Below are 26,713 nucleotides of genomic sequence, written 5' to 3' on the forward strand. Positions count from 1 at the left end.
TTTCACAGTAATATGGTGGAGATGTATATTGTAATACTGAAATTTATTAGCAGGAGGTTTTGCCTTCAGGACAAAAAATAATAAATTTGAATGACTGGTTTTAAAACCTTTTGAAGATGAAAGGTATGAAAGACGGTTATTTTAAAATGTCTGCTTCAGAAACGCTTCTTTAAAAGACTATAAATAATGTTAAGATATTGAAAGGGACCTCGCCAGACCGCTTAAACCGCGCGTGTTGAAAGCCATCTCGCACTTTGTTACGAGACATTCCCGCGCCGCGGCTGGATGTCCCCGTCCGCATAAAAAATAAAAAATCATCAGCATTTGTAAAGCGCCCGATCCAGGCAGGACTTCCGACGATTGAAAATAACCATCGGACACTTTGCCCGCTCCGCCGGGTACTGCTTTCCCCCGAGGTACTCGAGTCACAGCTTAACGGCAGCTGTCAGGAACAACCCGGGCCGGGTCTTCCCTCGGCGTCACCGCCCCGCCGCCGCCGCGGTCCCCAACGGCCGCTCCGCGCCGCGCGCGCCCAACGGCCGCCCCGCGCCGTCCGGTCGGTGCCGCGCCGCCCGTGGCCAGCGCGCCGAGGGGAGGAGCCCGCCGCGCTCCTCGTAGGCAGAGCAGCCCGCAGGACCGGCCCCTTTCCCCGGGCTGGGTGCGGCGGGCGGGGGGGTCGGGGGTGGGGTAGGGTGAAATAGAGGCGGGCATGTGTCAGTGGATAGATACCCTTGGCCAGGTACAGGCGGCGGCACTGAGGACACTGGAGCTGATGCGCTCTCGGGCTGGGGCTCGCGGGGAGTGAGCGCCGCGCAGTTGCCACCCCTGCCGCAACCCGGAGCCCGCCGCCGGCCGGTCCCCGCCGTGTCAGGGCGGCGCAGCGAGGGCGGGCAGCCAGTCCGTACGCAGCCGGGAGCCAGCCCGCCTCATGGCCACCAGGGTGCTGACCATGAGCGCCCGCCTGGGTCCCATGCAGCAGCCCGAGGAGCCGGTGTTCGCGCAGCTCAAGCCCGTGCTGGGCGCCAGGGAGGCAGCGATCTTCCCCGGAGAGGATCTGAAGCAGCCGCCGCCGCCGCCGCCCCCCCAGCAGCAGCAGCAGCACCCGGGCGGCGGCGGCGGCGGCGCGACCCTGCCGGCGGAGGAGATGGTACAGGTAGGCAGGGACCACGTCCCGCCGCCGCCGCCCCCGTGCCGCGGCCGCTGTGGAGAGGCGCTGGGTGGGGCCGGCAGCGGGGCAGCGGCGCGGGGCGGCGGCGCTCCGCCGCGTGTGGAGCGAGGGCAGCGGCGCGGGGCGGCGGCGTGGCCGCCTTCCCGCCGGCGGAGCGCGGCCGCGGCGGCCCGGGGCGCGGCCGAGGCGGGCGGAGGCGGCCTGGGCTGAGGCGGGGCGCGGGCTTCGCCGCCCGCCCGTCCACACAGCGGCCGGGGCGGGGCGCGGAGGGAGCCGGGCTGCCCCTGCGAGTGTGTTGAAAGCTACAGCTGCTGCCTTTGCACTTGCCTTGCAGCAGAATTAGAGCAACCGCCTGTCTTCCTCGCCCACGCACAGAGTCATGTTCAGTTGGGGAAGGGGGGGGGGACCGGGAGAGGGGGGACTTCCCGGGACTTTCTGCCCGTCCAGAAAACTGTTTGGAAACGGATCCACATGCAAACAGCTGGAAGAGCTAAAAGCAGAAAGCGCCAACCGCAACCTGCTTTTAGCACACAAACGGTTTTAATTTGAGACTCTTATTTCCAGACCTTGGCTCTTTCACTGAGCATAAGTCGCTCGCGCGGTTTGCCGTGGCCGTGCCCTTGCGTGGCGCAGATGTGGCGGCGCGGGACGAGCCGGGGCTGGTGGCGGGGCCCTTTGCAAAGTGGCGCCCGCTCCGAAACGGAGGCCGGGGCGCTTTGGCACCCCCCCCCACCCCCCGCGCCCCGGCTGGCCTGGCTTGTGAGCGGCGTTACGGGGCGCTGTGCGCTAACGCCCCGAGCTGAGGGCAGCGATATTTCAGGCTCTGCGTTTCGGTGATATCTGCTGAAAGAATAAATAATTCTGTCTTCAAAGCAAGCTGCCCGTGGCTTCTAAACAAGAACTGGGAAAAGTAGCCTGGCATGTTAGGGCAGATCTAGATCAAAGGACAGGGAATGCTGCTTTGTTTGTTTGTTTTGTTTACTGGTGGTCTTTGAAGAAAGGTCTTAAAATCCGCTTTTGAGCAGACTTGCTGTTTGTCAGCTGCTTTCTCTTTTAGGGTGCTAAACGGATTCGGTATGAGTGCGCTCTTTACAGGGCAAGGGGGAATGTAGCATTTGCCCACTGGAGAGTGCATGATAAATGTTTTGCTGATGACTGTACCAGTAATGTATCGGGCTGTAGCCACCCACGGATTCCCTAGCACCACTACACTAAGGGAATGATTTCCCAGTAATTAAAGAGCTCTCCTAGGACTGAGACATGAACAGGGACATGTTTGTCACGTTATTAACCAATTATACACTGCATAGATTTTTTAAAAGTGTTAGTGTAGTCCCAGAAACACTTTAAACAAACACTAATGTAGTCAACCTGTCTTTTTTTTATTCTGTATTATTCATAACTTTACACTTTGGTGTAACATTTATAACTTTCTTTTAAGCATGAAAAATCCTAGAAGTATAAAATCACATATACATGTACATATATAAACATTGTTTGAAGTATTAGCATTCAAATAGCCAGCTGAGGATGTGGCTTTTGGAGTTAGCATTTCAAAGAGCAATGCGTGAAACAGGCAGTAACCTTGTTAGAAGAGTGAATTCCAAAGTACAAGATCTGTAGATTAGTCATACAACCTATCATTTTTGTATGTAGTACTCTGCTGTACACATAAAAGACGAAAAGTTTGTCATACGCTAAAACATTCGCTCAATCTTAATATTTGTTCTGCATTAACAACTTGCGCCATATTTTATCTTCTTATTTTTGATGTTTTTGATCAGCATGCCAATTATAAAAGACAGTTTTTCATTCGTGTGAATTGTTTAAAATTTCCTTTATGGGTGACTAGCAGTTGGCTAAACAATATTGTTTGTTATATTCAAAGTCTCACGTGACTTGCATGCCATCTTGTTTGTTAGCTGATAACAAATCATGTGGATTATCTGTTTTGTTTTTATAGACAAGATGTGAAATGGAGAAATATCTGGCACCTCAGCTTCCACCCGTTCCTGTCATCCCTGAACATAAAAAATACAGAAGAGACAGTGCCTCAGTTGTAGACCAGTTTTTCACTGACAGTGAAGGGTTGCCTTACAGTATCAACATGAATGTCTTCCTCCCTGACATTAGTCACCTGAGAACTGGCCTGTACAAATCTCAGCGACCATGTGTGACCCACATCAAGACAGAACCAGTCACCATCTTCAGTCACCAGAGTGAAACTACTGCCCCTACCCCTGCCCCTACTCAGGCCCTTCCTGAGTTTACCAGCATCTTCAGCTCTCACCAAACTCCTGATGTGAACAACATTTTTATCAAGCAGGAGCTTCCTACTCCAGATATTCATCTTTCTGTCACACCCCAGCAAGGCCAGTTATATCAGCTCTTGAGCTCACCGGATTTAGATATGCCCAATACTACTACTCAGGCAGCCGTAATGGACTCCCTTAACAATGTTTCCATGCCGTCAGCCATGGCAGGCCTTAACACACTCTCCTCAGCTGTTCCACAGACTGCAATGAAACAGTTCCAGGGCATTCCTCCGTGCACCTACACGATGCCAAACCAGTTTCTTCAACAACAGGCCACTTACTTCCCTCCTTCACCCCCAAGCTCAGAGCCTGGAAGTCCAGATAGACAAGCAGAGATGCTACAGAATTTAACCCCTCCACCATCATACGCCGCAACTATAGCTTCCAAGCTGGCAATTCACAATCCGAATATACCAGCAACACTGCCAATAACTTCCCAGAATATACAACCAGTCAGATACAACAGAAGAAGTAACCCGGATTTGGAGAAAAGACGTATCCACTACTGTGACTATCCCGGTAAGCAGTCCGTTACAGAAAAGCATGTAATCCCAGCTCTTGTAATAAAAAAGTGTGAATAAGCATAGACTAGGTATAAATGGTTCTCTTTCGCTGTAGTCTGCCTGGAGATAATCAATTCCTTTCTTGTTAAAATAAGATTTCTCCTCTTCAATGTCTCATTTTTTGAGATGCTCTTTCAGATTCTTTATCTAATATATTGTACATCAATTTTTTCCTTCATGTCATTTCTTACTCTCTTAAACTCCTAAGCTCATTTTCTCATGTTACAAAACTTAGACTCTATAGGAAAAAAAAATTACAGCCTTCTCTAATTTAAATCAGTGTGGCTGTCCACCTCATGCTCTCACTTTTCTAATACCAGGGATGGACCAGCAGCTCAATTTGTGCAAAGTGATACATCTCAGTTTGAGTCTGTTGACACTAAAAGAATCATTTCAATTCCTGGTAGCTGAGGCCATGGCTGTATCTTCCGTGTTATGAACAGAGAATTCAGCTGCCTGGAAAAATCCATTAAAGCTGCCTTTGAAAATTGTCTACAGATAAATTCCCTTAAAGCCTATCCTTTTCTTATACTGAACTGGAAGAGAAATCTGATTCTGTCAACTGTTCTTTCAAGTAATATGTGATCCCAGATATAAGCTGTTAACACTGTTCTGAACACATCTAGAAAATGCTGCATTTAGCTGATCTCTCCCTTAATAAATATAATCATGGATGATATATCATCCACTCAGTGTGCAATATGATAAATGCCTAATGAAAAAGTTATGTACAGTCATGAATAGCAATGGTAATGGTTTGAGCAGATTCTTTAGGAAATTTTGAAAAAGTCTGAGTTGTAGGGTGGACAATTTATGTAACAGGTGTTACTGTATGTGGATTGTAGCAGCTATTGTTTTATATTACATTGCAAGGTAGTGTCTACCAGAAACATATTTTGTTTTCCTATGTAAAGCAACATAATTTTTTTTTCCTGTATAGAGCAATGTCTCCCTAAGAGCTTTCTATATTAAATTATACTTTTAAATGATTATGCTGCCAGAAGGTTGTAAACTTAAATATTTCCAGATAGTACCTCAGCACCGAATGAAGAAGTTTAAATTTAATCTGGAGCATTCCTGTTCTCAATCCTGATATGTTTGTCTTCCTTTTTATTTTCTTTTGTTTTAGGCTGCACAAAAGTTTATACAAAGTCTTCTCACTTAAAAGCGCACCTGAGAACTCACACTGGTATGTACTCACTCTCTCAATGTCTCTTGTTCATTAATGGGTTGTTTATCTTTTGAAAAAGCAAGTGTGTTTGATTTGCCATCTTTTCCCTGTTTTTTACAGAATGGTGTGGGTTCAGGCTGGCAGTTTAGTTAAGAAAGCTTTCTGGTTTGGTCGATAAAAAGTAAAATTGCTTTTATTGTTAAGGCAATTTTGTTAAACCTTTTACAATACACAATTAAAAATAATTACAAACAAAAATGGTGAAATTCTCAAACTTAAAATGCTTCGAAGTAAAAATAAATTTTTTTCTCCCTGCAGATACTGAAATAAGCATAGTAAACATGTTACCATTTTCAAGACCTGTCAAAATAAGTAGAATTTTCTGTTTTGGGCTTTCATGTTGACCTGTTAGAATTATTTAATCTTATAATTTTTCAGAAATTCCCAAGGTATCTCCAGTTGCTTTGTCCTTAGCATTAAATGTGCAATTTTTTTACAGTAAGTTGTTTTATACTGAAAAAAAATCATTTCAATTTCTTATTGGTGAAAGACATTAAAATGGATGAAATGAAAATGAAAAGTGTTAGTGTGTAACATTTGTTTTTGTACCTTGATCAAATTCTGCCTGCAGCTATAGACACAGACCCAGTTTATGGGCCTGCATTGAGCTAAACTCAGGACAGAGCTTTGCTTATACATGCATACAGTGACCATATATTCGAAGCACAGCTATTAGGGGAACCAGTCTGTTCAAAATTGTAGATCAGCTTCAGCAGAAGGAATGAAAAGAGACGGAGATGATGGGAGAAATACATAACTCCCCAACAGCATACTTTTAAATTGTTAGGACAGTTCTTTACTGGGATCTTAATAAAAAATCTATCATGCTAAATCTTTACAGTAAAAAGCACATGACTTTTTTGTAAAGAAATCAAATGAGGAGACTACTATTCTTGTTCTTAAAACTGAGAATGAAGTCAAACTCCTTTTATATGTGAATCTCAATTCTAAGCAATACAAGAGTCGCGTTTCAAGCAATTCACTTATTGAAATAGGCTGTCAGCTCTATGGTGGTGCCGTTCAAGTAGTGGGGTTTCACCTAAGTTTAAACCAAAAGTCAAAACAAAACTTAACATGAGCTATGATCTAGCAAAATGTGTTTCACTATCTCTGTGGAAACAAAGTCTTGTATTCAGCAGCTACTTTGAATGGATCCTTGGATTATCGTAAATAAACTGAGTATCTGTAGGCTAAATATTACTATGGAAATTCTGTTTTGATAAATGAAACAGTTATCTCTGTTGCAGTCACAGTAAAAGTTAAAAACAACTGTACAGAGATTACTACTTTACATTAGCAATAGGCTGAACAAGAATGCTGTTACAAATATTTTGCGATATATATCATCACTCATTATCAGCTAGCTTAATAGGAATGGAATATTTTCATGAGGCTATAAACTTGACTGACATCACAGAATGTAACACCATTGCTCTTTAATAAATAATCTGTAAGGTAAAGTGGGTGCAATTTCCACTCACACGTTTTAGCCAGCAATTAAATATCAGTTTAAAATATCTTGCTTGCTATTACACAATGACTGTAGGAAGAGAGATAAAAACAAAGCTTTACTCTAAAAATGAATGTTACTTAGTCATTGTTTGAAATCCATGCTTTTACTTTTTAAAATCAGTTTGTACCTGTTTTCTATCTTGAATAGTGATGACTGTAAGGTTTATAAAGTTGCTGCTTGTGTGCACAGAAATATGTATCAATCACATCACTAATGTATATTGCTTAGGGTCAATAATGTTTATTGTTGATTTCACTTTTTTACATATAGATATTTGACCTTAGAAATGTGGCTAAATGTGCAAAGGTCAGAGAAGCTGATGTATTCATGGAAACAAGAATGTTGTTTTAGATAAAAATCTAGTGAACATAAGCAAGTCTGTAATACAAAGGGTCTTCTGGGGAGGTGAATGAAGGGATAAACTGTCTAAAGCTTTAACATGCAAGAATGTGAGTCCATATCCTGTTACCTGCATTATTTCAGAGTTTGGATTAGTTTAACTCTGCTGTATATTCATTTAATACTTGAAGATTTCCAGTACAGATTAAAATCTCCGTCTTTACATACACTTGAAATATGTCTTAATACAAGTAAGATTGCTCACATACCCAGTACCACATAAATCAATTAACTGAATATTAACGTAAATGGACACAATCCCAGGGAAACCCATGAAGTTACACTGGGGGCCTAGTTTCTTCAGGAGTGAACAGGAATTTTACTATTGATCTGAAAAGAGAAGGACTTGATACTGAGGGCTATGTTTGTGTGTGTTTTTGTCTGTACACAGTCCACTCTCCGTGCACCCCATCCCCCCAAACTATGAATTCATACAGCGCTATTGAGCTTTGATTCCTTAAAAAAAAAAAAAAAGTTTATGAAGCCTTTACCTTCAAAGTCTGAAGTGTCACGTAATCCATTTTAATAAAGTTGTGTGTGATATTCTTTCAAATCCCTTCAGGGATAGCAGACCTGTTTATCTGGCTAAACCCGTTCTTTAGTAATCATGGACCACTGAAGTTGTTTTCTCCTTATTCTTAGTTTCTTAACAATACCTTTTAAAATTGGCTGCAGTCTCTCTCTCATCCCAACCAGTCCCCGCCCTTCTCAGCAATCTGTCATCTTAAAATAAAAAAGCCTGCAGCAAAGTTTGTCTGCCATTAAAAGTCAAGACAGACCTTATGGTTTTCCTTTTGTATTGGAAAATCTCAGCCTTTATACAGTATTTATTTAGCAGTCTTTCTCTTCTGAATGGCTTTGACTGAGTTTAATAGATGTTCTTTGAGAACAAACTTAAGGGAAATGTTATTTTTGAAAGATGGAATGTAGGCTATAGTCTTTTTCCAAATTCAAATATGAACACCTTGTCAGACTTTATAAATTACATTTAAATAAAACAGTAAGAAAAGGACAAGAGGAAAATGTTTTGCATTTTTCTTCTTAGGTGTTTCTAAGGTGTTTACCTTACACTAAATCAGATAGTGTAAGTTGGTTCTGATTTAATGGAATTATGCCTGGGCTGCATATTCATGCTTTTGCTGTTGATTTGGAATTGAATACTCACTAAAGAACTAAGCAAGTTTAATGTATTTGTTCTAGTCCCTGAAGGAGGCATCCATTTTTCTTTCACTAGAGATTGCTTTAGTGTTTTTAAATTATGAATTTTAATTGTTGATAAACTAGTAATCCAAAAATTTAACACAAACAGCCAGCCTGCAAAGGTACACGACATTTTATATCCATCTCTATGCAGTTCTGGAGCAGATATACAGTACATTTGGGTAATATCTTAAAGCCCTTCAGTATGGTATCTTAACTTGGGACAAGTTATTCCTGAAACAGGTAAAATGATATTCAATATGCTAAAGTGTTTGTTGGAGCATCTTTCAAAATAGATTGGATTTTTTTACTTCTTGTATCAGGGATTTTCTTCTAAAATAATTTTAACCTATTAGTCACAGAACAAGTTTAGTTTCATAACTTGTTTTGTGCAACTAGTGTATATAATGTGTGGAGTTTCTTATGCATCTATTGCAGGCTGCTCCACGGTGAAGTTACCTTAAAGTACAGGCATGACAGCTTTGTATACAACTTGAAAAACATGTTGAATGTCAGTGAAAAGCAGTTAATTGTGTGCTGTAGATAAACATCTTTAGCTTCCTTTTGTGATATCTGAATATATATGTATATGTCAAAATTTTTTTTTTTTAGAAACAGCAGTCCTATAACTTCTCCTGTTATGCTTCTTTATATGTAAACATTTTGGACTGTTAAAGTGGAGCCTTTATATGTAAGTACCTGGAATATCCTACCTGTAAACTGCAGAAGAGCTGTTGGCTCCAGGGTGTTTATTTTATTTTTTTTTTTATTTTTAATTTCTGTGAACAGCTGCACACTTCAGAGTTGTGTATGGTTTTAAGAAGAAAACCTATCATTGTTTAGAACACATCAGGGCACACACACTGAGGACGTTTTCCAGCTGCATATTGGTTTTCCGTATACAGAGTCTTTGTACAGGCATGTTCTCTGATCACATGGTGGGTTTGCCATTAATAGTTTCTAACATTAACTGCAGAACTATTTCATCTCTATCTATAGATCTAGTTAGTATTTGGTGATGGGAAGTGGAAGCCGAGATAACTCAAGAGAAATGGCATTTCTCTGAATGAGATGCACTCAAAATACTTCCACCATCCCTAATTATTTCAAATGTTTATGTAGGCATGGGACAGCTGCTAACTTGTGCAGCTCCTCAAGGTGTTAACATTTTATTTTAATTTAGATCTCTGTCTCAATAGATCCAGAATTAGACTGTGATGGTCGCTCAGAATTAGAACCAGTCGTGTGCAATAGACTTTAGCAGTCCTTCGGACTTTGTGCTTTGAATTTACCATAGCTGTATATATATATGTGTGTGTGTATTACAGGTGGTTCCAAATAGACTTGCCCAGGAATTCAGGATGCCTATTATATGCCTGTTGTTCAGAAGGAAAGAGAAGTGGGAGTGGACTCCTACTGAAAAAAAGCACCTCACAAAAACATGTATTGATTCAAATCATCCCAGAGAATTAAGGGAAGGATTTTGCTCATGTTGTACTAATGGGGAACTGAGGCCCCAGAAGATTCCGCCTTGCTCATGGTTGCAGTGTTCTGTGTATGTAGCAAACCTGATCCTGGAAAAATCTTTGGATCATGAAAATAGCTATTAAGTAATGTTTCCCTAAAGATTCGGTTTCTTTAACCTGTTAAATGAGTCAGTTGCACAGATTCTACTTTAAGGAGATGTCTGTAAATGCCATCATTGATAGACTAGAATAAGGAAGAATGGAGTAGAGTTAAATAAAAATGTTGTGAAAGTGCATTAAAGTGCAGTGTTGCTAGACTGCTGGAGAGTATCTTGGTATCTTTTATTTATGAATTCTGCTCAATCCATTAGTTGCCTGTGTGAGAAATGGAAGTACATTATTTTTCTGTGCAAACCACAGTTTGAGGGAAAATAATGCATTTTCAAACCTTTCATGAATGATTGCAGACCTTTGCATTAATTGATTTGGTTCTTTATCTCTAGTCATTGCCTAAATGAAACAAGTTTGAATGTGTTGCACTTCTTTGGATAAAGTCTTAGCAATATAGGCCTAAGTTTTAATCAAATATTACTTCATGGTGCAGTGTCTGGTGTTCAGTTTTTATAAAACAGTAATTAAATTCCAGGGTGTCAGATGAGGGGTAGTCTTGTTAGATTTTAGATACTTAAAAGCCTGATACCCTGATATTTTCTTTTTGATTAAAAGCTTAGAAAGTCTCTCTAAGCATGAAAGCTTAAAAAAATGTTTTTTTCTGTCAATTGCTCCCTGAGAGGATTAAACTTCAGTTCCAGGATATTTGATTCCTGATAAGGAAACTGTTGACCTAAGAGACTGGCTTTAAATATAGTTCATTTTGAGACTGCCCTACATACACTAGTATAGTCCAAGATTCACAGCAATTGCCAGTGATTAAAACTTTCCATTATTTGATTAGACATTCTGTATTGTAATTAATTTCTGAGCTTGACTCGGACAATTGACTCTCCTCTGGTTCCATGGAATATATTCTGAGTAGACTGTTGTTTGTTGTTTGTTAGATGACCTGCACCTCCCATTGGTGAAAAATTAGAAACATTTAAGTAATGTCCTAGTTTAGTCTGAGTATCTTGGTAGCAGCATTCCTGTTCTGTCAGACTGCATTATTTATATTCAGTGATCTCTAACAACTCAGATTAAGGACATATTAAAACCTTTAATTTTGGCAAGTGTACAGTGCTTTGCTTTTAGTTCAAGCAGACTTTAATGTATTGCTTTTTAGTTTTTGTGTTCATACAGTAGATGGAAATCTTGAAGTCTACAATACATGTTTAATAAATTCCATTTTAAGAGCACCTCTTATCTGACTGTACAAGAGCCAGTGTTATTGGTATGAGAGCTAAAGAGCTGTTCTTGCACCACAGGCATGGATGAGGAAATGTATTCTTCAACACAGAACTTGTAGACACAGCCATGCACCCCAGATGGCATGGATTTCTTATAAATCTACTTAAAAAATTTCCTTTCCTCTTTGTTTGTATATCTCCTTGAAGAGATACCACCTCTGTTAAGACAGAATGTTATGCCAGAAAGAAAATAAACCATTTCACAGGCCAGTCAAGATTCCCCTGTAATCCTTGAACTGCGTAAGACAACACTTAGCAAAATAAGAGTGCTTCAAGCATTGGCGGAAGCTTTGAGAAGATAATGCCTTCTGCGTGTCTGTAGTCAGAAAGTGAACGATGCCGAACTTTTTAACTGCCCTCTTTGCTTGCCAAACCATCATTTCTTTTTTCCTGTTCACACTTTTCTTAGAAAGAGATCAAATACTACTTAATTTATCAATGATTAGACATACAAAGTGCAACGCTCTGTTAGAGGATTCCTTAAAACGCTGTTTGGTTGTGAAATAGTACTTAATAGTCACCCTCTAGTCAGCACTAGACTTAGGCATAGACTTTTTTTATATCTTTTTAATGCGCAGTATATGTTATGCATTCTTATCACTGGTGGCCTGGTGGACTTGATACTCAATTTATTTCCTCACTTTTATTTACTCACAAAATAAGCTTGACTTACTTTGACCTATTCCAGTGCACCAAACAGCTTTTAAGCAGCTGAGGGGCTCATTATTTTGAAATTTCAGCTTTCCATTCTTTCTCCAAAAAAAAACTGTCCTAAAAAAGGCAGAAAAACAAACTGCTTTTAACAATGACTACAATGCTTAGTCAATGACAGAATGGAGCTCTAATATTAGGTAAACTTTCAGAGCTAAAAGCTTGTTTTGAATGAGTTAGACATATACCCAAGCAACTATTTTCAATTCCAGTCAATCTAAAAGGGATTGGAGTTTAAAACTGTGATGCTGTAACCTAGAGGAAAGCTATTTCAGGCAAACTAGAACAGGGAAAAAACATCTAATTTGTTATTTTTTTCAAATCTTTGAGATTATAGCATGGCAGGGACCTAAGACAACTGATTTTAAGATGTGAAAAACTTGAAAACAAATACACCGAAAACTTTTAGAGACCATAAATCTTTCTAATAATCTGTTTTAAAACTGAACCTACCATAGGTAACTACTGCTAAGATTGCTATTGTGCAGTAACTTCTGCTTTTCCTCCCAGCTTTCTGTCACACCTAGCTGAACGTTTTTTAAGGCCAGACGCTTGCCACTAGGGAAATAATTCCAAAGAAGCAAACTGTTTAATGTTAGTATATTGATTGTTTTGAAATTTTCCCCAGAAGCCAAGCTGGCCTGCTAACCTGCTGCTTGGACTACAGTTACTTATAAGCTGGACTTTCTTTGAGACTAGCTTTCTGGTGTTGTCAGACTTGTCAGTCTTCTAGCTCCTGAGAAGGCAGATGCCAGACAGTGATATGGCAAAGAGCAAACCAAAACGTGTTGTCTTTGTTAGTGAAGCAAAAATGGCATGCATGCTTCCGTACAAAACTTCAAAATGGATTCTTTCCCCACCCCCTTCTCCAACCTCAGGTGAAAAGACTTTCCAACAAAACAAGAAGGGAAATTTCATCTTCTAGACAGCTATGATACATACTGTCTTTTTTTTTTTTTTTCCCCCTTATTACTCTATCATGTCTGACACTAGCTTTGAAATGTGCGACCTTTGGTGAAATTCTGGTCCCTTTTTAAGTCACTTTGTAGTCATCATACCTGTACTGTGAGACCTTTGGAACACTTTCGGCATTCCCATATATTTCCATTTAACAAGAATCTGTGTACCTTACTTACAGTTGCAAATGCTTAAACAGTTCTCTTATGCTCTTTAAAGTACATAGCATTAGGCTATTTGCACATAATGAACACAGCTAATATTAAAATGATGGAAAGAATGAGGGGGAGCCTGTTTACTTTTATACTCTTAGGAGCTATAATCAGATGTCTTCTTTTTGGAGTCTGAAAACAGTGCTGCTTTTTCTTCTTCAAAGAAGCTCCCAGCTCCCAGCTCTGATTGATAGAAATTAAGAGAACTTGCAGACGTTGGCAGTAACCTGATTTTGTCATAACTGTGTTTGGATTTCTGCATATGAATACAGTTGAATACTTTAGATTTGAAAATCTGGACCTCACTGCAACTTTGTACTTAAAGGAGTCCATTCTAGTAGTGAATTGCAGAAATAAAGTCACACCACTCTTTGGTGAAATAAGGAAGCTTGTTTTCTTATTAACCAGGAAATTCATCACTAATCTAAAGGTTTTTAATGACTGTTTTTCTCTGAACAGAACTTTAAATAGAAACATTTTCTTGAACAAGGACTACAGTTATAGGAAGCAGGTGTCTTCAAAACGACCATCAGCCACCACATTGGTGGTTCAGTACCTTAACCAGATGACTATGGCAATGACTGCCAGAGGATAGAATTAATATTAAAAAGACAATCGGTGTATTTTTAAATGATTCAGTCCCACAAAGATATATTAAAATGAGAAGAGCTAACACTGTGTGGCTCACTGGTCCACATAATTCTCTTGTGGTAGCAGCAAGGATCCCAAACCTTGGGATCTGCCTTGGGATCCAAAGTTCATCTATTGAAGTGCCTAATTAGTTTAACATGTTACATGGCACTTCTCTTATAGACATCCAGACATCTTTTTGATATCCTGGCAATCTTCCAGCATTATTATTTCTTTAACAGATGAACAAACTACAAGAAAAATAGTCTCGTTTCAGGTTAAATTCCCTTATTTCTTGCTAGGTGCTTTCTGTAGAAGAAATTCCAAACTAAACATTAGTGCTTGAGACTTCTGTGCTCAAGTACAAACCTGTTTCTCATGCTCTACAAATGTATTTTTTTAAAAACTGGAGAGTGGATACATATTAGCAGTTCAAGAACTTAAAATACATTTTGTGATCTATAAGCCTAGCAAAATATTTTAAATCAGTGATATTGGAAGGAGGTTATGCAAAAATCCAATTAAACTTATGAAATCCCTATCCTGTTGAAGTATAATTTAAAGGAAAGCAGTTCTGTTTCCCAGAAGTGCTGTGTATAATATTTCTGGCTTGGGAAGAAAGGGTTGGAGTGTGCTATTTGGCTAGAAATCGGTACCAGCTTCCTCCATGGTGTTTTACTTGAACAGTGTTGACATTCTAACAAATCCCGTGGAAGCTCCCCTGAAGTGGAGGAGTTAGCTGTTTTTTTGCTTTTACAGTGAAATATCTGTTTGATACAGTGATCATGTTCCAGTAACTGAGCTATATTACATTCGTATTTGATGACCAATGGCATTCTTGGTTTAACACCCTATAGAAGTTCTAAAATGCTGGAGGAAACCCGGTATTTCTGAAACTTTACAGCTACTGTATTTCACACAATCATTAAAGTAAACAAATCTTGCATTGCTGTGTAGCCAATGAAAATAGTGGATAAAGGGTTCAGTGTCCCTTGTTGTGTGTACTTTTTTTAATAAATCCTCAACCCTAGATTTCTCAGTGCTTAAAGTCAGCATAGCAAAGAAGTAGAATCACTTAAAAAAAATGTAACAGAAGGCTTTTTTCCCTTGCCACAGGAACTTAGACCAATTTCTTATTTCTGCTAAATGACAAAAAGCATGTGTATGGATTGAGAGAGAGAAAATATTACTGGCTAGTTGTTCTTCTGCTTTCTTTAAAGGAGTGAAAATAATCTCCACCTTCTTTTTCTTGCCCTCCTTCCTCCTTGCCCAAAAGGAAAACATTTGAAATTGATTCAGTTCTTAAATAGAACTTTCCAACGGAAACTAACATTACAAACATAGATATTCAGTATTTTACCCCTAGGATTTATTCAAAATAATCTGGGCCTCTATATTGGCACTAAAAATACATTTTCCAGTTCTCACTGTTAGCCAAAGCAGGGGTTAAAAGCAGCATTTTGGCTTTAATTTCTCACACATAAAAGTAACACTGTTAAAAAAATCTGTGTAAGGCACTGACTTGTTCCCCTCCATGCATCCCCTGAGCACTATTCAGTTTAGCTCAGGTCTGCAGAAGTCAGCCAGAAAGGAGAACCAGCACTTTTCTGCCTGTTCCAGTGTCACACTGTATAGCTTTTCCAGTGAGTAACACTATTGTCCGTGAAGATTCATAATTGTGGCAATGACGTAAGATGAGATGACAACTAAAGTGGGATGAGCTACTGTAGTTTCCAGATAGGTCTCTGGAAACCTGGGTCACCTGGAGTTTGATGGAGGTCTGGCCATTGAACTCAACAGGGTTTGAATTTTACATTAGCTTAGAAGCTTTTGTATCCAACAAGCCACACAGTTCACTGCTGTACTGACTAGTGGTAGTTCATATACTGTCGCTCTTCATACTACACAGTGCTGCTGCTCACAGAATAAAGTTAGAATAGGAGGACAGCAGTTTTGTTTGGACTTAAACAGGGTCAGATATTATCTATGCAGAACAATTTTTGAGATATTTTTTTCACTGCGATGTAGTGGAAGCCTCGGTGAAATTAGAGATACTTCATATCTCCAGACGCCAAGTTTAGAAACTGATTTAAATCTCATGGGCTCCATTCTGGTCCGTTCCGCTCTACACATTCCTAGTCTTTCTTTTGGTTAGTGTTATTTGTCTACCCTCTTCACCATTTCTCTCATTTCCTATCTAATTCTGCAAAATTTTTAAACAAGTATTTGGAGTATACAGAAGCCTCCCTATATATTTGCTCTCTTTGGGCAGTTAGGATGGGGGGGTTGTCACAAAACTGGGTGTTGACCACTGAGTATTATATGGCAGTTTTAAGTGAAAAGTCTTCAAGGTAGGCAAGAAGCTTTTATAGATTCATCTTATTGAGACTACTCTGTATTTAGGTTTAAAAATTAATTTTAAACAAGATGATAAAAACATTTGATTAAAAGAGTTTAAAGCCAATACAGGGAAAGAGGGGAAAGATGGGAGAAAAAGAAGGACATACCTTGACTTTAAGTTAGATGTTTCGAATGCAAGAGTAACACATTTGTGCAACTTGTACGTGTGTTTTATCATAAAGCATTTTCAGCTGATCTCTCTAGCGCTGTGTGTATGGATCAACAATGCAGTCTTCTGCAGACTTCATTATAGTTAGACCAAATTTCAATACATTAATGATGACAAAAGATCCTCTACTGAATAAAGATCTTAAATGTCATTCTGCCATGAAGACCAAATGTGATATCTCAGCTGGCTTCTCTTATATTAGAAAAGCTTTATGCTTTATGAAATTTTTTAACCTACAGTATGTTTTGTGTGGAGCAAAAAAAAAAATCATATATGGTAGATCCATCTTCAATCATTATCAGGCAGACTAAATTCAACTATGACAGAAATTTGTAACAAATTGTGGTCTGATTTATCAGAAATCAAATAGTTTTGGACTCTGTGACAGGTGATTCCAGATCCTAAGTTTGTTTTTCCTAAAGGATGATGTTTCCACTGTGATTTCAATAAATCCTGGTTGTCGTGTATGCAGAGAGGTGGTGGTTGTTTGTCTGATTGTTTGTTTTTTCTTGTGGAAATCTCAGTCCAGTGGTGGATGTGCTGCCAGTATGAAGTCACTTCCCCCGTGTGAGCAAAGGGCTGAGTCTACTTTTAGTAGTGGATGGGAAGTTACTAGTTAGTTGATCAGAAAAAGCAGTAGAAACTCACAGACAAAACCAGTTTTATAATTTCAGCTAAATAAACATGTAGAATCTCTGAAGTACTTTATTGAAGATTCTCAAATGGTGTTCTGTGTGTAGCTGGTGTAGAACAAACAATCTGATTGCAGGGTACTGGTTTCTGTTTTTTTTTTTTCTCCTGTGCTAATCTGATGATAAAAAAGGGAAAAGTAGCTACTCTGGGGTGCTGTAGGATTGAGACTGTGAGGGTAAAGGTCTGTGACCAAATGGAGAGGGAGAAGATTTGTAAGGCATGTTGGAAAGAATTTTTAGTAAGCTCAGCCTTGGCCTGATTCTGCTGCAGATAAAGGCGCTGCTGAGTGCTTTGCTAAGTTCAATTTTCTTTCTCTTTTTAACTAAATGGGTCAAATTAGTAAACAGCATATAGATAGCAATGGAATATCCCAATTTAAAGGTGTTTTTGTCAACCAGTGTCAACCAATAGCCAATAAATAGGTCATTTACCCTATTCATGTATATGAAGTTTGTTTTTAGGGTGACATAATGTCCACACCAGCTCCTGAGCAGGTGTATGTACACATGTAAAGTTCTGTTTTCACACAGAAGTCATCTTAACTTTGTGGCTTCATGTTTCTTCCATTTCAGCAAACAAATCTATAAATTATAGACATACTTAAAATAACTCATTTACAGTTCTAAAATGGATGAATGCAAGTATTTTGGGTGTTTGTGCCAATGCATTCAAGTCTAGCTGGATACTTTAAAGTTGTATTCAGTGCTTCCTTAAAGTAGCAGGTTTTCAGAAATGCCGTACTCCCCTTATGTCAGTATAGACTAAGGCGAACAGCAAACACTTGGCACCTCTTAAAATATGGCTATTTAAGCACCTATTTCTAGATGTTCAATTCTGAAAACTGGGGTTTTGGGCTTTTTGATGCTTTCTTCTGTATATAGCTAGCCCACACCAGAATACCACAAGATTTTATTGCCCCTGACATTTTTGAAAATATTATCCTAGTTGCATTTGTCACACAGTGTGCAGCTTTATTTACACATCAAAAGCTCTTAAACAGTAATCTTTCTTCCTATTTCAAACTTACTCTTAGAAAAAGTTCAGTATATCTTAATTTACCAGTTTTTAAAAATTGCAAATGTAAGTTACAAGCTAGTCTGGATTGTTGTGTGAGACTGCTTTCTTCTCTACTCCCTTTCATATTGAGATGAATATGAGGGAGTGTATTGCAATCATCGCATGCATTTTTTTTTTTTTTTGCCTCTGTGACTATCTGTATCATAGCCGTCTTTAATTTGGATAAGTAATCAGCTTATGTTTGAAAGTTTCTTAAGTGGTATAATTTTACCAAGGTATTACCACAGATTTGAGAACAAAATTATCTGAAAAAGCAAAGAGGGGACAGGCCTATTAAATATAGCTGTTAATAACTAAGAAATGTCAACTCCTGTTGGGTTGTTTATTCCTCTTTAAACTGAACAAGCAATGTAATTTCAGTATGATCTCACATCAGTTTTCTTCTGAAGAGTGACAGCTGATAGTCTAATGTCTCTGTGTTCTCTGTGTTTCAGGTGAAAAACCATACAAATGCACGTGGGAAGGCTGTGACTGGAGATTCGCTCGTTCGGATGAATTAACGCGCCACTACAGGAAGCATACGGGGGCGAAGCCCTTCCAGTGTGCTGTGTGCAATCGCAGCTTCTCTCGCTCTGACCACCTGGCTCTCCATATGAAGAGACATCAGAACTAAAGCTGGACTTGTCACTGAGGCAGTTTTATATCTATGCAATTTCCTATTGACTCTCAATTCACAACTAAAATTAGTTTAATTTTTGACTATGGATTATCCATTTAAAAGAAATCTCAAAAGCAACTGGAAATGTATATTTTGTATATTTATGCAGAAAAATGGAAGACACTGTATCACAATACCAGAGTGTTCAGTTGTTTGTTTGCTCTCATAATGTATATGGCTTTAGTCAGCAGGTTTCATCTCTTTACAAGTATTATGTCTTGACACATTGCAGCATTATACACTTTTTTTCTGTTGCAGTGTTTTGACCAAAGCACTGTCATTATTGTGACAATGTTTAATAAATGAGTTAATGAGAGGCTGCAGGTGAATGAACGCAGTGGAAAAGCCATGAATTGTAACCCGTCAGGTTTTTACTGGACATATTTAGTACTTGTGGGTTTTTTTAAATGTTAAGTCGTTCTGTGGAAAAATATATAGAAAAATTCATAAACAGCCATAGAACAAAACATTTTGTTCTGTATGTTGCATGTTTGCTATGACAAAGATTTTGTAAATATGCAAATCAGCTTTTTAGGTTTAATACAAAAGTTTTCTAAAAATCATCTGAAAAAAGCGGTTGTTTTGCATTTGATAACACGGCACATTTACAAACAAATTTATTTAAATACCTCTCAAAACAGTACCAACTTAGCTTTATTTTTCTTAAGAGAAATGAGCTAAGCATTCAGATGTTTTGTACCTGTTAACACAAACGGTGTGCACTGAATATTCAAAGCAGGATTTTGTTTTCAGATTGCTCAAAAGGGCAAAACACTTAGAGTGAACTGTAAAGTAAATGTTGGAAGCTTAAATAATGGGGATAGTTACAATATTCAGAATGTTAAACCTCTTACTATAAGCTAAACTTAGTATCACTTTAAAAAGAAGGATTTAGGATACAATTTTCATATACGGACATGTTAAACTGGTTCAGCACCAGTATGATCCAGTTTCATGTGGATATTGCATGTAATTTACTAGAAGGTAAAAGACACCGTAATTTTATTTAAAATTACAGTGCAGTTTAGTTAATCCACTGTTCAGATTGACACACATAGGGCAAAATTTACTGCCAACATAAGTAGTTGAAACTCCATTGAAGTCAATGAAGTGGTGCCCTTTTATGCTGGTGATGACTTTGATCCACAGTGTTCCACCTTGAAATAGTAAATGAAGGGCCAAAGATGAGGTTATACTGTGTAGGATTTGGCCAGGCAACACGAGAAAACCAAACAAACCTAGTAAGTGTCTGGAGTTCATAAGCCGTAATATTAAGCTGTCAACCAAAGGGTAGATTAAGAATCAAAATACCAAAAAAGGGTCTTGCAGGAAAACCTAGCTTTGTTAAAACTGTTGTTTGTCTTTATTTATTTGTGGTATACAATAGACTCTTTTTTTAAGACAATTTTACATATACTTGATAAATTATAGTTTTGTTTGTTATAGTTAGAAATGTTGCTCTTAATGTAAATAGTTGACAAATGATGTAAATAATTTTGTAAGGCTTCAAATGTTTATACGTGGAAACACATGCATAAATTGGTTGCTGTTTTGCTTCTTTTGCCTCCCCCTACCTTATTTTTGTATTGTGGTATTTCCTATGCAAATGATGGAGCAAACAGCTGTATAGTTGTAGAATGTTTTGAGAGAGAATGAAATGGTTTATATATAAAAGACTTTTTTTTTTTTGCAAAATAAAACAAAGTGCCTAATGTGTGTGTGTGTGTGCGTGCTCTGTGGCTCTTGACAATGAATGATCTGTGGTTTTGCATTATGAGCTGGAAATCATAGCAATATTAAGCTAAGAATGTATGCTCTTCATATCAGGGGTTGTCTCTTTGGAAAGTACCTAGCACTTCTGCATCCTGCCCTGATGAAAATAATAAATGCAGAGTGATACGTATTACTTTATGGTGCTTTTCTGCCATCAGAACATTAAAAGAAGTATGTGGTAGTCTGGAGGCAATTACAATAGGCCATCCACAGTAGTGTGATAGTAAATAAAAGGTACACATTGGGTGCGTACAAGAAGTACACGAACTTTCTCCCCCATTCAAAATGGATAAAAGCTATTTACACCCAACTACACTGTTGCCCAACAGAATTTTCTCCCCCCACAAAACATTCCTCTGTCGTGTCCTATAAAAACAAAAAGGTCCTGTAGGAGCAGTGTAAGTGCCCTCCACAGCCTTGTCTCCATTTCAGCATTCGTCCCTCAGAAGACAGAAGTATAGTTCAATTTAAAAATTCAAGCTAATGTGTACTCTCAGATCTGGGCTTATATCCATGTCCTCACCCTTTCCTCCAAGCTTAAAGAGAACAGACACACAGAGCTTTTTAAAAAAAAAATCAAATTACAACCAATAAACATTTCATTTTAAATTTCATTTGCTATTTCAACTTATAAAAAAGGTAAAAAAAATCAACTGCCAATTTATTCAAAATTTTCTCTAAAATGTAAAAATGTAAACTCTGCCTCCTGAATCCTTTCTTAAAATTTTCAGTTCCTTCGTTACAATCTGTTTTTCCTCAGTTGATTTTTCTATCTTAATTATCCCCTTCCACATCACATAAAACCGGTTCCACGCATTATCCACACACTCCATTTAGAAAATACCTAAGATAGATAGCATTAATAAATTCAACAAAGTCCTAGTTAATTACCAAGAAATTTTGCCTCCATCTAACATAACTCTGTACAACCGCAAATATGAGAGAGATGTTTTGGAGAATATGGAACAATAATTCCTAAAAGCATTACGGTAGCATTATCCGCTTTTTGATCCAGCAATTAGAAAAAGTGCAGAGTTCTTTGGAGTGTTTCTGTTAGGAGGGGAAATTGCCGATGAATTCAGTAACCATTTATGTGCTGTTATTGTAAAAGAGGGTTACCAGAGCTTATTTTTCTGAATGCAGGATAAAGTAATTAACAGCAGTGTGCCAGGATATTCAGAGGTCTGAGCCTGTTTCTCTCAGCCCAAATGACTCATGTTGGATTTGGGATCAGACTAGTGGTGGTTTTAGTAGCTGTTTCTGTTTTTTTGTAGTGAATCTTCACTCACTCTGTGTTTTGTCTCAAGTTTGTAGATGAAGTCAGTTCTAGTTTCTGGGTTTCCCATATTTTTTCATAATGAGAAGCCATTGATTGCATGGTTCGGCCTCCTAAGTTACCTCATACTTGTTTTAGATGTTTCTGTTGCTCAGCTACTCGGTTGCATAAGCCCACATAATGGCTTCTTCATTTTAATCCTGAATGAAAGGCCATAATTAGACCCATCTATTTCAGCAACGTGTAACCTAATATAAACAGAAACATACACAGTAGACCTGTGTACATTATAAAACTAAAGGTAGAGAAGCTTTCTTTACTGACAAGTGCAGGGTATTAATACAAGAGTCCAACATCATGGCTTATCTCAAAATCTGCAAGAAAAAGTAGTGTCACCATAGCCAACACACGGTTCATTTAAAGCACTTAATGCAAAATTCCCCAGGATTCTGAAGCAACTGTCAAATTCTACTCTTAAATTCTCATTCAGCACTCAAATTATCATTCCATATGAAGAGGGGAAATCCAGTTGACTAACTGGCTTTTCTAGTGACCACGTGAACACATTGTTGTCCTCTTTCCTGGGTGCCGAGTTTCTTCCTGTGGTTTTTATATGAGTTTAAGGCCTGTTCCTCCATAATTGCCTCCATGCTCACATGGGGATCTTGGGGCCTTCATTATAAGGGATCCTTGCAAGGATCCTTGTTTTAATCTGTTCTGTAAGGTGCCATGAGGCTCCACTGTGCTATATAACTGCAATAATGGAGTTTTGCTGTTGACCTTCATGAAACAGAGTCTAGCTCAACAACTGACTATTATCCAAAAGAATGTGGTGAATTACTCATGTGCTGAATAATGTATCCTGGCACTTTAAGTGTATTAAGACTGAGGGAATTTATTGGCCACTGTAAGTAGCAGAAGCAGCCCAATGGGTATGCTTTTAATAAAGAGACTTGCATACTTTGTTTGTGTTTGCTTATTCCTCTTCTACTTCACCACTAACCATTAGGTTGTTATTGTCATCTGCTGTGTTTCTAGCATCACCTCAAATGTTTATTGTTTGGGATTTGGGTTTTGAGCTGGACCACTGGAGACTTATGGCAGACTAGGCATGAAAATCTACAAAGTCCTGCCATGGGAAATGAAAGTACAGTGTTCTCAAAGATTTTCTGATCTTGTTATTGTGCTTTTTAAGAATAGCTAGTGTTTATATATAAATATATATGGAAATATATATGGAATGTGTGTGTATGTGTGCTTGTCCATTTGAATATTCAATTCATGTTTGAATTCTGGTTAATTATTGCTTTGGAAAATGCTTTATCGCAGTGAGTTCCACAGGTTAGTGGAGGAGTGGAGGAGGGAGGAGAAAATGAATGTTCCTATGTTTTCTCAACAATTTTCCAAACAATTGGGGAAACTTTAAGCTTGCTTTTCCCTGCTATGCACACTGGAGAAAAATGTAATGGTGAAATTCTGTTTCCAAGGAGTAGCTTATTTCTTTCTTTTGATGTCTTCTAAATTTTATTTCAGAGTCAGAAAGAGAGAAACTGAGATAGAGAGAGAGAGATGTGGGGAGAGAAAAGAGGAATTATATTGCAGAAACAAAGTTAATTCATACTGAAAAATAAATCCTTCAACTAGGCAAGCTAAGAACATGAGTTATTTCTTCAGGAGAACCTATGTAGGTGGTGGTAGGCAGCATCCTGAAACGACATTTCAGTTGCACTTTGTCTAAGCAGGATTCCTCATCCTTTCGCACCACTTCTCCTTCCCGGTGTCTGCCCAGGCCCCGTTTCTGCTGCCCATTAGTGTCAGGCTCCTCTGCCTGTAGCACCTGTCCTTGGCTGGCCACGGCTCATCATCACAACCTGCACCTGTCGTGCAGCGCAAGCTGTAGGCAGTGATTGCTGTCACCATTTGAGGAGAAGGCGAAGTGCAGAGGAGGGGATGGAGGAGGAAGCAGGGTACTGAGCACTGACCAGGGACCTGAGGAATACAACCTGGAAGTACAACGGGTCTCCTGTGTTTCGAACAAATTTCTCTCCATTTCTATTTTCACTTGTGTGACTTTCATTTCTGACTAGGACTGTAAAAAGCCCGTGGAGGAGCAACACAGTGTCACATGAACCTGGAAAGAAACCTCTTCCTTGCTGCTCATTTTCTTTGTGGCATGAAGAATAGTAGAGCTGCTTGTTTGCTTTCTGCCAGTCTCTCTGTGTTGTACTGTATAACTGGGGCAAACTTCCTTTTTTCTTTATGTACAGTGCTTGTGTCAATATATAGGACGCGCTATAACTGTGTGCACAACGGCATTTGCACCTAGTGCAATCTTTTCCAGTGCGGGTCTCAGAAAATGGATGAGAGTCTTTTCTTTCCCATGGGACTAAGCAAAGGCATGTGATGCTGAAGGGGGATTCTCATACTTCTGAGGCAGCAACTCAAAAATGTTCAGCTGTTCGGCATGGAGTCATGGGGTTTTCAGCCCTGCTTTTTGTGCTGACCTTCCCATTTTCCTGCCTCGCTCTGTTTTGCTATAGTAGAGTTAGTTCAACAGCTTCAGCTACAGGAAGCTTTAGGAAAATGTGGTTTGCCTCTTTCTCAAGAACTGAGGAGTCACATTGGCTGATTTGCCATCTTTTCTGCCTGGGAAATCAAAGTCTGAAGTCTCTTCTAAATAATATCCCCAAAGGCCATTTCTCTTCCTAGCCTCAGTTGTTGTTTCTGTTTATACTTGTTTTGTTTAGCTGGCTATTGTTATTGTGGTTTGTCATCATTTCCAACCCAATGGGGTGGATCACTAGACCAAAAAAAGGACGTAGGCACCCTCAGAGGGACCAGAATCCCAGTCTCCAAGCTCCCAGGTCAATACTCTAACTGCAAGGTTGCAGAGTCATGCTCTCTTCGGCTCTCTTTTTCCAGTCCCATGAATCCTGTGCTCTCTGCTGCTCAGTGGGCTCGCTTTGAGGGGGGGGGGAAGCAAACACGTGACGTCCTCACTGCACCTCTGAATAGCCCACAACCTGGCCGTTGTCCTGGGAAGTCGGAGATGTTGGCTTTCAGTTTGTTCGGGCCGCAGGAGTGGGCACTGTGTTTCCCGTGTTTTACTTCGTCGATTATTGTATAGAAGAGGGCTGCCATCACCAAACTGCTTCCAAACAGTGGCTTAGCAAAGAAAAGCAGTGGCATTTTGTGGGGAGCCTAATCCTATACATATGCCGAAAGTGAGCTAGAACAGTGCTTATGACAATAAGACCCTCAGAGTATTTAGGCAGGGGAATACCTAATTTCTGGGTCCTGAACAAGTACAGTGTGAGCCAAGTCCTTAACAGTCTGAAGCCTAAGATTCTGCCGCATACGCAGAGAAGCACAGCTTTAGGACTCACAAATTTATCAGCATACAGAGTTTAACTTGTAGGGTTAAACATTAGCAGTGCAAAGGTATTCTGGACTATACGCTTACATTACACCCCACTTTAGGTGCTAAATCCTTTTGGAGGGGATCAGATCTGATGCTTTGCTGCAGTGAGAATAAGCAGTGTGCAGCTTTGCTAACTCGCATGACCGGGGAAGGCTTGAGAAATCTGTTCCTGCAGATGGTGCTGGCACCAGAGCCAGCCTTGAGGTCTGGGTCTGTAGGACCAGCACTGACACCTCGTATCACGGGTGTAGAACTGACACCCGGTGGGAATTGCCAGGTGACGCTGGGCACCCCGCACACGTCAGGAACTTCCTCAGCTGATTGAGATGACTTAGTGAAATCTGATTTAATTTGAAAAACTGCTGTATTTAAGTATGACACAAAAGAAGACATGAAGTCTGAGCGTATCACTCTCAGGGAGATTTTACAAGTAATTGGATTTCCAGCTTTTAATCCATAGTCTCTCCTGTTTTGTTCAAATACAGCAATCTCCCAAGAGCAAAATTTATGAGATTTCTACTGTGGAAGATGCCAGAATTCTGGCAAGATTTAAACAATATTTGCTCTGTAACTGACTATCAGTAAGACCCTTACATAGTCCAAAAATTTCCTCCTCAGCCCACCTCTCATGGATCCCTTAAAGGAACACTTCAGTTCACAAAGTGCTGGTAAGAAAAAGCAATAGTAATGTGTTCAGATATGCTTGAAGTTGAAATCAGTTTGGCTTGTTTTTTGTTCTCACTGTTCTCAGCTAAACAATGAAATAGCAGCAGTCTTCTTATACAAATATTTGCCTGCTATTACTGAATTTACCTGTGGCTTCCCCCCCCCACCCCAAAAATTAATAAATCATTGTTTTCCTAACACTGCATTTGGTTTTTCTCCTGTGCTGTTATCAAACTAGAACTAAGAATCATTCCTCCTTTGAAGACTCTTAGACAAATGGGTAAGCCAGGCTAAATGTCCCCAGGGGAAAACTTACTTCATTTCTGAAACATTAACAACAGCAATCAAATGAAATGTGAGTATTTTCAGAGTACATACTGTGCCTTAGGACATTTAAGCTAATTTCTTGAATAAAGGAACTTTTCAGTAACCTTAAAGAAGCATACCCTGAAAAGACGGAGTTCTGAGTATCAGCTATTTCTGGCATGTACCAGCTGCATAAAAATTAAGCTCAGGGGACCCACATATTCCTCTTTTGTCTTCTTTATAAGATTATTTTCTGTATTTATGTTATTTAGCTTGCACGTTGTAGCTGATGGATGTTCCTTAATTTGCCTGTGACGGGTATTGCTGTTTTGTGATGGTCCCTTAGAGGCACCTCCTGCTGTTTCTTCTCAGTGCTACTCACTTCGTCACTGCGGTGGGGAACAGGAGTGCTCAGGGTGTTTGCTGAAGTTTGTTGAGCTAAAAGGATGATGACCATATGATCAGCCTTCAGCTTGTTTCCATCATGCAAATATTGCCTGCCACCA

The 26,713-nt window shown here is 39.5% G+C and overlaps 1 protein-coding gene across 2 annotated transcripts; it reads left to right on the plus strand.

The window, feature by feature from the left end:
- Positions 1–737: 737 nt before the first annotated feature.
- KLF5 (KLF transcription factor 5) lies at positions 738–20,481 on the plus strand. 2 transcript variants are annotated; one of them, XM_067289684.1, is made up of 4 exons: positions 738–1,153; positions 3,132–4,002; positions 5,176–5,235; positions 18,542–20,481. In XM_067289684.1, exons 1-4 carry the CDS (start codon positions 929–931, stop codon positions 18,718–18,720), a joined length of 1,335 nt encoding a protein of 444 aa, XP_067145785.1. In that variant the 5' UTR covers positions 738–928; the 3' UTR covers positions 18,721–20,481. The 2 variants fall into 2 exon arrangements, with proteins under 2 accessions (XP_067145785.1, XP_013806793.1); XM_013951339.1 differs by lacking the exon at positions 738–1,153 and adding an exon at positions 1,687–1,705.
- Positions 20,482–26,713: the final 6,232 nt, after the last annotated feature.

Source organism: Apteryx mantelli, chromosome 1 (genome assembly GCF_036417845.1).
Source record: "Apteryx mantelli isolate bAptMan1 chromosome 1, bAptMan1.hap1, whole genome shotgun sequence".
Taxonomy (NCBI): Eukaryota; Metazoa; Chordata; class Aves; order Apterygiformes; family Apterygidae; genus Apteryx; species Apteryx mantelli.

Excerpts from the sequence above, each read along its gene's own strand:
- KLF5 (XM_067289684.1), top strand. The coding sequence starts at position 929 with ATGGCCACCAGGGTGCTGACCATGAGCGCCCGCCTGGGTCCCATGCAG. Across the intron at positions 4,003-5,175 it reads CCACTACTGTGACTATCCCG|GCTGCACAAAAGTTTATACA; the intron begins GTAAGCAGTCCG and ends CTTTTGTTTTAG. Across the intron at positions 5,236-18,541 it reads GCACCTGAGAACTCACACTG|GTGAAAAACCATACAAATGC; the intron begins GTATGTACTCAC and ends TCTGTGTTTCAG.